The sequence below is a fragment of the Pseudophryne corroboree genome, chromosome 1 (assembly GCF_028390025.1).
Source record: "Pseudophryne corroboree isolate aPseCor3 chromosome 1, aPseCor3.hap2, whole genome shotgun sequence".
In the NCBI taxonomy this organism is placed as follows: Eukaryota; Metazoa; Chordata; class Amphibia; order Anura; family Myobatrachidae; genus Pseudophryne; species Pseudophryne corroboree.
Genome location: NC_086444.1, coordinates 936,583,911 through 936,596,132, shown reverse-complemented (window position 1 = coordinate 936,596,132; position 12,222 = coordinate 936,583,911). Strand labels below are relative to the sequence as shown.

Sequence of the window (12,222 nt, the reverse complement as noted above, 5' to 3'; positions counted from 1 at the left end):
TATGGTGGGACTGCCCGTCAATTGCCCCATTCTGGAAAACGATCATGGATCTATCCACAAAGATTTTGGGTGGCCCAGTCCCGCTGGGCCCAGACTTTTGGCTATTATCACATTCAGATATACCCCTCTCTCGCTACAAGAAATCCCTCATTAAACACTTAAACAACGCAGCAAGAGCTGTAGTCCCGGTGCATTGGAGATCCACTAACCCACCGACATTATGGGAATGGTTCCAACGCATTGATTTTTACATGCATATGGAGGATGTTTATTCTGCCGCCTTAGACAAATACTCAGACTATATAGCTACTTGGCTTCCTTGGATTGAATTCAAGACTACTAAGACCTATGCTGACTATGCACCCTGACTATACACTGCTGACGGAGGTTCTTAGGGCCTCCGCTCTAGCTTCGATATATTCTACGTGTGTGGCCCACTTACTTCCCTCCCCATTCTTCTTCCCCCCTCTCTCCCTTCTTCCCCTTGTCCTCTTCTTTATCTATTTGTTCCAAATGTCGAATGCCTCATACCTTATATAAATGCTATGTTATTAAGCGATACCGTCATGGGGCTGCTCTTGATTTTAGATTTTGCAAATTCTATTGAACGTTACACGGTTTAAGATAATATAAATGAATCTGCTGATTTCTTTTTGCTGCAAACATTTACTGATGTCTATAACTACAGCTGATAAGTCATATGACTGTTGTATGCGTTCTATTTTGGATATATATGTTGACATATTTGGAAAATGTTTTATATTACAAAATGAAAAATAAAGAATTAAAAAAAAAAAAAAAAAAAAAGGATGGGTACACTGCAACATCCCAACACCGATTGGAATGATATATCGCACATATTGTATACCCGTGGTCTGTCGTCCATGGGATCATCCACCCTAATGCGCTGCACGTCAGGCAGGGTGATCCAACGGACAACGCAATGTATTCTACATGCAGTATATAACGATACATTGCACTGTCTTACAATGGGGGTCATTCCGAGTTGATCGTAGCTGTGCTAAATTTAGCACAGCTACGATCATCTTTCCTGACATGCGGGGGGACGCCCAGCACAGGGCTAGTCCGCCCCGCATGTCAGTCCGCGCCCCCCCACGCACAAATACAAAAGCATCGCACAGCGGCGATGCTCTTGTATTTGTGGAGTAACTCCCGGCCAGCGCAGCTCCTGCGGCTGGCCGAGAGTTGATTGTCGCTGCCATTGGCTGCAGCTGCTGTGGCCCGCCCCAACGGTCCGGACACGCCTGCGTTGGCCGGGCCGCGGCGGCTTAACGCTGCCATCCAGCCCCCTTCTGCCCTCTGACCACCTCTGCCTGTCAATCAGGCAGAGGCGATCGCTAGTGAACGACGGCCATGCGCCGGCGCAATTCCGACCCCATCGCTGCGATAAACTGCAGCGAGCGATCGGGTCGGAATGACCCCCAATATCATGTAGTTTGTACGGCGGTGCGACGTATGGTTATAACTACTTTGCATTGTCGCTGGGATACACCATCGCACAGTGTGTACCCAGCGTTAAGTATTTAATGCACTTCCCCTAACAATAATGCATGCATGTATAACCAAAGTACAGAAGCTCAATGCATTACAGAGAGGCATATCGGGGTTTACAGTGAAGGGAAAAAGGCCAGCTTTAAACAAGTGTTCTGCATTATCCCCAAGTAGTAACCATTATACTTAGCGCAAAATGCTGTAATCTATGGGGAGAATTCAATTGTTATCTCCCCTGATCTCCCTTCTAAAGTGACGGGAGATTGTAGGGGCGATATTCAATTGATCTCCGTTATCACGCTCAATAGTGACAGGTGTAGCCGTGTAAAGCTGCTAAATCCGACTAAACTAATGCTGTTTGGGAACGCATCACTTTTCACACATTTCAGCTTGCCCCACCGGGGTGCGACCTAAAATGTCAGTGCCGGCAGCAGATAGTGAACAAATGGAGCAACAATTGAATAGATCCGTTGGACGCTATCTGCTGGCGCAAATTACATCTGAATTTCACCCTATGGGTTTCCAAGAGGGTGCATTTTACTGTGAACGTTCCTTGCAGCTTCTGAGGCTGCAAGGAACAGTGCACCTTCTGGGGCTTAGCATGCAGGGCATCGGCAGCTCAAGCAGTCGGCGCTGACAACTGGGTATGCCGCAGAAAATACATAATCAGAAACTAGAAGTCACAAAAGGAATTAGGACTATATACTATATAATAAAAGGGTAACGCTACTCCTCACCTCTACGGGGAGAATTCAAGTGTTTTGCACACTGATGGCCACTAGATGGTGCCTGATGGAGCAATTCAAGTGTTGCCCTGTTCGGGCGCACACAGCCGCTGGCGCTGACATTACTGTTATGCTGCTCCGTCATTTTGATGGGCTGGGAAGTAGTAAAAGCATAAAAGTATAGGCCAAATGAATATTACAATTAGTTGTGTTCCACAAAGGTGCTTTAATTACACTAGACAATAGATGCACCTTTCTAGTATAGAAACCAGATTCAACATGATGTCTGATGCATTCTGACAGAATCAGGCAGTTACTGGTCAGCTGAACATTCTGCAGGTCTCCGATTGCAGCACATCCTCTTATCCTATAGATTGTAAGCTTGTCAGCAGAGCCTTCTTACCATTCTGGCTGTTATTAACCAGCCCTGTTTTAATGCCATGTTTGTTACAAATTATAAAGCAGAACAGACTATCCCGGTGCTGTGTGTGTTATGCATGACAGAGTATGCTTATGAATAATGTCAAACTCAGCAGATGCTCCTTCACAATATTGTGTGACAGTATGTAGAGCAGCATCAAAACATTACATTTGTATTTAGTTAAAAAGTGTAGTTATTTTTGTATTACCAAGAAATCTCACGTTTTAAAACTTATCGGTTCTGTGCGCCTAGTGAGCCCTTTAAGTAATATAATAAAGTACAAAAAATGGAGTTTAAAAAAACAACAACCTACAAAACCATAGTCATGTATTATTATGACACATGGCAATAGTGCTGAGGGAGGCAGAAAGCGTATGACAGCCATGGTGTATAAGTATTCATAGAGGAAACAGGTGGTCACTTGCACAGACTACAAATAATTCTTCCACACATTAGTTGCAAGGCTGCAGTGGTGATTAAAGAGAACATGTTACAAACTGCATTCAAGAAAGAAACATACTAGCAGGAAACACGTTTTTCCATAAAGTAAACTACAAGTTCCCCTGTTTATTCTGAATATCCTACAGGTACAACTATTCAAAGTATTCCAAAATCCAGAAACAAACAAAAAAAGTTAAATATTGTGATTCAGAATCACCCAAACACACAAAGGGGTCAATTCAATTCGGCAACTTATGAATAGCGCCGGGAATTAGCTCCCGACGCTATTCAATTCAGCTCCAGTTAAGTCGGCGATGTCCCGTTCTCGCCAACTAAACAGGTTGAATTGTCGGGAGAACGGGCATTCTCCGACTTAACTCCCCGGCGCGAGGCTGATTCCCGACAGAATCAGCCTCGCGGCGGCCGCGAGGCAGCACTTTTGTCGGGTTTTTTCTCTCATCCCCCGGGGATGAGAGAAGAATTCCCGACAATTGCGGGTAACTAGCAGCTGAATTGAATAGCGTCGGGAGCTAACTCCCGGCGCTATTCATAAGTTGCCGAATTGAATTGACCCCAAAGTGTTTATTTCTGAAGATACCATGTGGAGAACTCCTAAACAGTTTATGGAGCAAAGAACTGACAGGGGCAGTGGGCAGAATGACAGAATGGGTAGAATATATATTTTGGTATAAGGCTCCAAACTGTGGAACAACCTCTCACCCAGAGGGCTCTATATCACAAACACTTTAAATTTACAGATTATTTTACTACCGGTATATTTTTACAAGTGAAACCTACCGATGTACTAATGAAGAGGCACAATTTATTGTGTGGGTGGGAGGAAAGAGTGCTGAAGCAGCGTTCTTCAACCTGCCACAGACACATGAAGGCTTGTTCCTGCTTCCCATGGGAGGTACATGAGCAGGAAGCATAATGTTATTAGACTGGCTGATGAAAAGCGCCAATTTGACATGAATGCAGGTTACAGCTTGCAAGTACGTTATGACGCTGATCCCACAATACGACCTTAATATTTGGTTCAAAAGCAGTGTAGTTTGTGGTGAGCAGCATACGGCCCCAGAATATAACACAGCATTTTGTCCAGGAAGCGCTGTAAGTTGCTTATATGAGTTATTTGCATAGTGGTTGTTTCACATGAACTCAATAATAAAGAACTGTCTACTGAACGGTCTCTAACAAAACAAAAAAAACAACCTGTGGAAACTGCCAATTGAAATTCATGAAACATAGCATCTTAATTACAATAATGTCAAAAAAACATAGTATCCCATCAATAGAAATAAATGATATAAAGGATAAGAAATATAATCAAGTATCCAGCATCTCCCAGTTTTAAAGAAACAGGGGAGATAAAAAAATAAAACACTTGACAAACTGAAGAGCTGCCAAGAATTTCCAAACACATAGGGGCAAATCCGCATAACTGCCTGCAATAAAACAGAACATTGCAAGTATTTCCTTGCACCCTGTAAAGGCACACAAGAAAATTTGTGAAGAACTGCCTATCATAATAGGCAGATGTGTGCTAGCTGCACATCATGTGATCAGCGGGCTAATCATGCAGCAGAGGTTCTCACACGCGGTACTCGAGGCACCCCAACGGTCCAGATATATCCATGCTTGACCACAGGTGACTTAATTAGCCTCTCAGCCAATTTCATTTCACCCATGTGCTGAGACCTGAACCGTTAAGGGTGCCTTGAGGACGGCGTTTGAAGCGGACCCACAAATTGCATTTGGGTGCAAAACTTTGAAATTCTGTTTAAAGACAAAATGGGCTTTCTCAGAAGGAAATACCAGATGCCAAAAGTTTGGGCTAAGTTGCACAGCACATGTAAATATAATTATATATAAGGCAGATCTGGTACAATCATATGGCATAGAAACTAAAGTGGAAAAGCTGGAATAACTACTTTAACAAGATTTTGTTGCCATGACATCACTGAGTTACTAAGAATCTTAAACTAAAAAAAACAAATACAACTAACAAAAAAAAAAAAATCTTTGCAGTGACGGTACAGAAAACACTTTATCCTCCAAAGCCTGTTCTGAGTGCCCATGACCCGCCTCACAATGCTTCCCCCTCGTATATCCTAATCTCCAGGTTTGATTTTGGCATTAATAGTATTGCCGTTTTACATTTGTACATTCTGCATGCAGGAATGCAGACAATCAGTGTTTTTTTTTAAAGCTGCTGTTTATAACTGTAGCGCACCAGTCACTCCTCTCCTTCAGTTAATGTACTCCTTTCTATATCCAACCAAGAAATAATGCGGTGTACTTATTTCTAATACTATCCATCCAGGACACTGCTGTTCTCCTCTAACACAAACCATTTCCCTACACCATAGGGCACTCCTCTCTACCACCTCAGTAGTGTAGTGTGCTCCACTCTCTCCTGCTCCAGTCAGCAGTGCGCTACTCTACTTCCCCATCCCAGTCACCGAGCTCCTCTACATCTCCCTTCCAATCATGCTCAGTGTGATCCTATCTACATCTGCCCCCTTCACCCCAGTCAGGGTGCAGTGAGCGCTTCTCTATAATCATCACAGTGCAGTGTGCTTTTCTCTATACTTCCTCACCCCAGTGCAGTGTGCCCTTTTCTATACCCCACCCCCATCCAGTGTGCTCTTCTCTATACCCCCTCGCCCATGTCTCAGGGTAGTGTGCTATTCTCTATACCTCCCCAGTCACAGGGTAGTGTGCTCTTTTCAATACCTGCACAGTCACATGATAATGTGCCCTTTTCTATACCCCCCCAGTCACAGGGTAGTGTGCTCTACTCTACACCCAACTCGCTCACAGGGAAATGTGTTCTTCTCTATACCTCCCCCCCCCCCCCCAGTGCAGTGTGCCCTTTTCTATACCACCACCCCCATCCAGTGTGCTCTTCTCTATACCCCCTCGCCCATGTCTCAGGGTAGTGTGCTATTCTCTATACCTCCCCAGTCACAGGGTAGTGTGCTCTTTTCAATACCTGCACAGTCACATGATAATGTGCCCTTTTCTATACCCCCCCAGTCACAGGGTAGTGTGCTCTACTCTACACCCAACTCGCTCACAGGGAAATGTGTTCTTCTCTATACCTCCCCCCCCCCCCAGTGCAGTGTGCCCTTTTCTATACCCCACCCCCATCCAGTGTGCTCTTCTCTATACCCCCTCGCCCATGTCTCAGGGTAGTGTGCTATTCTCTATACCTCCCCAGTCACAGGGTAGTGTGCTCTTTTCAATACCTGCACAGTCACATGATAATGTGCCCCTTTTCTATACCCCCCCCAGTCACAGGGTAGTGTGCTCTACTCTACACCCAACTCGCTCACAGGGAAATGTGTTCTTCTCTATACCTCCCCCCCCCCCAGTGCAGTGTGCCCTTTTCTATACCCCACCCCCATCCAGTGTGCTCTTCTCTATACCCCCTCGCCCATGTCTCAGGGTAGTTTGCTATTCTCTATACCTCCCCAGTCACAGGGTAGTGTGCTCTTTTCAATACCTGCACAGTCACATGATAATGTGCCCTTTTCTATACCCCCCCAGTCACAGGGTAGTGTGCTCTACTCTACACCCAACTCGCTCACAGGGAAATGTGTTCTTCTCTATACCTCCCCCCCCCCCAGTGCAGTGTGCCCTTTTCTATACCCCACCCCCCATCCAGTGTGCTCTTCTCTATACCCCCTCGCCCATGTCTCAGGGTAGTGTGCTATTCTCTATACCTCCCCAGTCACAGGGTAGTGTGCTCTTTTCAATACCTGCACAGTCACATGATAATGTGCCCTTTTCTATACCCCCCCAGTCACAGGGTAGTGTGCTCTACTCTACACCCAACTCGCTCACAGGGAAATGTGTTCTTCTCTATACCTCCCCCCCCCCCCCAGTCACAGGGTAATATGCTCTTCTCTATACCCTCCCAGTCACAGGGTAGTGTGCTCTCCTCTATACCCCCCCCCCCCCCACCCAGTCACAGGGTAGTATGCACTTCTCTACACCCCCCACCCCCAGTCACAGGGTAGTATGCTTTTCTCTGTAATCCCCCCCCCCCCTCAAGTCACGGGGTAGTATGCTCCTCTCTATACCCCCCAGTCACAGGGTAGTATGCTCTTCTCTACACCCCCCCCCCCCCTCCAAGTCACAGGGTAGTATGCTCTTCTCTATACCCACACGGGTAATCTGCTTTTCTCTACACAACCCGGTCACAGGGCAGTAGTCTCTATTCTACACCCAACGGGGAAGTGTGCACTTCTCTATACTTCCCCAGTCACAGGGTAGTGTGCTCTTCTCTACACGACCCACAGTCACAGGGTAGTATGCTCTTCTCTACACCCCCCCCCTCCAAGTCACAAGGTAGTATGCTCTTCTCTATACCCACACGGGTAATCTGCTTTTCTCTACACAACACGGTCACAGGGCAGTAGTCTCTATTCTACACCCAACGGGGAAGTGTGCACTTCTCTATACCTCCCCAGTCACAGGGTAGTGTGCTCTTCTCTACACGACCCACAGTCACAGGGTAGTATGCTCTTCTCTATACACCCTAGTCACAGGACAGTGTGCTCTTCTCTATACCCCCGTCACAGGGAAATGTGTTCTTCTCTATACCCTCCCCATCACTGAGAAGGGTCTTCTCTACTCTATACCTTCCAATGAAGTGTGCTCCTCTCTTTATTCCCCCCCCTCCCCAGGGAAGGGTCGTCCTCTCCCCCCGTGCAGTGTGCTTCTCTCTACACCCCCCCTCCAGTGCAGTGTGCTTCTCTCTACACTCCCCCCACCCAGTGCAGTGTGCTTCTCTGTACACCCCCCCCACCCAGTGCAGTGTGCTTCTCTCTACACCCCCCCACCCAGTGCAGTGTGCTTCTCTCTACACCCCCCCCACCCAGTGCAGTGTGCTTCTCTCTACACCCCCCCACCCAGTGCAGTGTGCTTCTCTCTACACCCCACCCCAGTGCAGTGTGCTTCTCTCTACACCCCCACCCCCACCCACTGCAGTGTGCTTCTCTCTACACCCCCCCCCCACCCACCCAGTGCAGTGTGCTTCTCTCTACACCCCCCCCCCCCACCCACCCAGTGCAGTGTGCCTCTCTCTACACCCCCCCCCCCCAGTGCAGTGTGCCTCTCTCTACACCCCCCCAGTGCAGTGTGCTTCTCTCTACACCCCCCCCCACCCAGTGCAGTGTGCTTCTCTCTACACCCCCCCACCCAGTGCAGTGTGCTTCTCTCTACACCCCCCCACCCAGTGCAGTGTGCTTCTCTCTACAACCCCCCACCCAGTGCAGTGTGCTTTTCTCTACACCCCACCCCCACCCAGTGCAGTGTGCTTTTCTCTACACCCCACCCCCACCCAGTGCAGTGTGCTTTTCTCTACACCCCACCCCCACCCCGTGCAGTGTGCTTTTCTCTACACCCCACCCCCACCCAGTGCAGTGTGCTTCTCTCTACATCCCCCGCCAGTGCAATGTGCTTCTCTCTACATCCTCCGCCAGTGCAATGTGCTTCTCTCTACATCCCCCGCCAGTGCAATGTGCTTCTCTCTACATCCCCCGCCTGTGCAATGTGCTTCTCTCTACATCCCCCGCCAGTGCAATGTGCTTCTCTCTACATCCCCCGCCAGTGCAATGTGCTTCTCTCTACATCCCCCGCCAGTGCAATGTGCTTCTCTCTACATCCCCCGCCAGTGCAATGTGCTTCTCTACATCCCCCGCCAGTGCAATGTGCTTCTCTCTACATCCCCCGCCAGTGCAATGTGCTTCTCTCTACATCCCCCGCCAGTGCAATGTGCTTCTCTCTACATCACCCGCCAGTGCAATGTGCTTCTCTCTACATCCCCCGCCAGTGCAATGTGCTTCCCCCGCCAGTGCAATGTGCTTCTCTATATCCCCCGCCAGTGCAATGTGCTTCTCTATATCCCCCGCCAGTGCAATGTGCTTCTCTCTACATCCCCCGCCAGTGCAATGTGCTTCTCTCTACATCGCCTGCCAGTGCAATGTGCTTCACACTACATCCCCCCCCAGTGCAGTATGCTTCTTCTCTACATCCCCCCCCAGTGCAATGTGCTTCTCTCTACATCCCCCCCAGTGCAATGTGCTTCTCTCTACATCCCCCCAGTGCAATGTGCTTCTCTCTACATCCCCCCCCCAAGTGCAGTGTGCCCCTCTATCCCCCCAGTGCAGTGTTCCCCTCTCTATGCCCCCCACCACAGTGCAGTGTGCCTCTCGCTATGCCCCCCCCAGTGCAGTGTGCTCTTCTCTATGTCCCCCTCTCTGAGCAGGGTGTCCCTCTCTAGTACCCCCTGCACTCTTCTCACCAGGATCCGTTTGAAGAGTGCGTTCTCCTTGGGCGGGAGGCTGACACTCGGCATCTCGCGGCCGCTCCTCGCCCCTCCAGTTGGACCTGCACGAGCTGCTGCCCCCGCTCCCCGCCTCAAGAGCTCCGCGTGCCGTGGCTCGGTGTCTCACGATGGGCGGATCTGGTGTCACCGCTCGCACGTAGACCGGCCTCGCTGCTTGCTCTCCCCCTCCCTGGCCTGTCAAGGCCCCGGCCGGGTAATTCACGTGGTAACTAAACAGACCCGACAAGAGGCAGAGGCCAAAATGGCGGAAGGAGGAGGGACGGCTTCCCGGGTCACGGGGCGGATGGCGCGTGCGCCATGACCCGGTGCCAGGCTCCTTCCGCTGACACCCTGCTACGCCCGCCCACCAGCAAGAAACAGCAGCAGCCCTTAACAATGTGGCTGTAGTACAGCGGCAAAGAATGCAGGGAGGGGGAGTGTGTGCTGGCGAGCTGTCACAGCCTGTGCCTGTGTTTACATATGGGTGACTGTGACCTGCCGGCTCACCCCACACTAACCCGATATCTGCTCAGCCATGTGACTGGGGGAAGGTAGTGACAGGAGCCGCACTTCTATCTCGGCGGCGGCCATTGCACTGCCTGCTCGCTGCTGGCACCTAGAGGCCAACTCAGTGTATACACCAGCCATTCATGTGCTGTGAGGGGGGTTTATCCTCCCTTATTAATTGTGAGTGAAGGCGTCAAGTTATTCCTTATACTGTACGGGTGTGTGTGACTAGCTGTGCGTTCAGAGCAGCTGTTACCCTATTATTACAGAGAAATGGTTCATTGAATGTAATGTAGCCCATACACTTGTGCATACCCTCCAACTGTACCTTTTTACTACAGTACCTTTTCTCTATCGTCCTAGTGGATGCTGGGGTTCCTGAAAGGACCATGGGGAATAGCGGCTCCGCAGGAGACAGGGCACAAAAAGTAAAGCTTTTCCGATCAGGTGGTGTGCACTGGCTCCTCCCCCTATGACCCTCCTCCAGACTCCAGTTAGATTTTTGTGCCCGGCCGAGAAGGGTGCAATCTAGGTGGCTCTCCTAAAGAGCTGCTTAGAGAAAGTTTAGCTAGGTTTTTTATGTTACAGTGATTCCTGCTGGCAACAGGATCACTGCAGCGAGGGACTGAGGGGAGAAGGAGTCAACTCACCTGCGTGCAGGATGGATTGGCTTCTTGGCTACTGGACATCAAGCTCCAGAGGGACGATCACAGGTACAGCCTGGATGGTCACCGGAGCCGCGCCGCCGGCCCCCTTGCAGATGCTGAAGACAGAAGAGGTCCAGAATCGGCGGCTGAAGACTCCTGCAGTCTTCTAAAGGTAGCGCACAGCACTGCAGCTGTGCGCCATTTTCCTCTCAGCACACTTCACACGGCAGTCACTGAGGGTGCAGGGCGCTGGGAGGGGGGCGCCCTGGGAGGCAAAATGAGTACCTATAAAGGCTAAAAATACCTCACATATAGCCCTAGAGGCTATATGGAGATATTTAACCCCTGCCTGATTTCTCAAAATAGCGGGAGACGAGCCCGCCGGAAAAGGGGCGGGGCCTATCTCCTCAGCACACGGCGCCATTTCCTCTCACAGCTCCGCTGGTCAGGACGGCTCCCAGGTCTCTCCCCTGCACTGCACTACAGAAACAGGGTAAAACAGAGAGGGGGGGCAAATTTATGGCGATATTTTTATATAACAAAGCAGCTATAGGGGAGCACTTATTATAAGGCTATCCCTGATATATATATAGCGCTTTTGGTGTGTGCTGGCAAACTCTCCCTCTGTCTCCCCAAAGGGCTAGTGGGTCCTGTCTTCATTAGGAGCATTCCCTGTGTGTCTGCTGTGTGTCGGTACGTGTGTGTCGACATGTATGAGGACGATATTGGTGTGGAGGCGGAGCAATTGCCAAATATGGGGATGTCACCTCCTAGGGGGTCGACACCAGAATGGATGCCTTTATTTATGGAACTACGGGATAGTGTCAACACGCTAAAGCAGTCGTTTGACGACATGAGACGGCCGGACAATCAATTAGTGCCTGTCCAGGCGACTCAAACACCGTCAGGGGCTGTGAAACGCCCTTTGCCTCAGTCGGTCGACACAGACCCAGACACAGGCGATGACTCCAGTGGTGACGGTGACGAATCAACCGTATTTTCCAGTAGGGCCACACGTTATATGATTTTGGCAATGAAGGAGGCGTTACATTTAGCTGATACTACAGGTACCACTAAACAGGGTATTATGTGGGGTATGAAAAAACTACCTATAGTTTTTCCTGAATCAGAAGAACTAAATGACGTGTGTAATGAAGCGTGGGTTGCCCCTGATAAAAAGCTGATAATTTCAAAGAAATTATTGGCATTATACCCTTTCCCGCCAGAGGTTAGGGAGCGCTGGGAAACACCTCCTAGGGTGGACAAGGCGCTAACACGCTTATCTAAACAAGTGGCGTTACCCTCTCCTGAGACGGCCGCACTTAAAGATCCATCAGATAGGAGGATGGAAAATATCCAAAAAAGTATATACACACATGCAGGTGTTATACTACGACCAGCTGTAGCAACTGCCTGGATGGGCAGTGCGGGGGTAGTTTGGTCAGAATCCCTGATTGAAAATATTGATACCCTGGACAGGGACAATATTTTACTGTCGTTAGAACAAATAAAGGATGCATTTCTTTATATGCGTGATGCACAGAGGGATATATGCACACTGGCATCACGGGTAAGTGCTATGTCCATTTCGGCCAGAAGAGCTTTATGGACGCGACAGTGGACAGGCGA

At 49.4% G+C, this 12,222-nt stretch overlaps 1 protein-coding gene across 1 annotated transcript in view; it reads right to left on the bottom strand.

Moving 5' to 3' along the window:
- Nucleotides 1–9,847, bottom strand: part of NAA15 (N-alpha-acetyltransferase 15, NatA auxiliary subunit) — a 266,058-nt gene extending 256,211 nt beyond the window's left edge. The window contains exon 1 of the mRNA XM_063920367.1: nt 9,416–9,847. Coding sequence (XP_063776437.1) covers nt 9,416–9,469 — 54 coding nt within the window. The 5' untranslated portion in view covers nt 9,470–9,847. The remainder of the gene's footprint in view (nt 1–9,415) is intronic.
- Between the last annotated feature and the right edge of the window lie 2,375 nt (nt 9,848–12,222).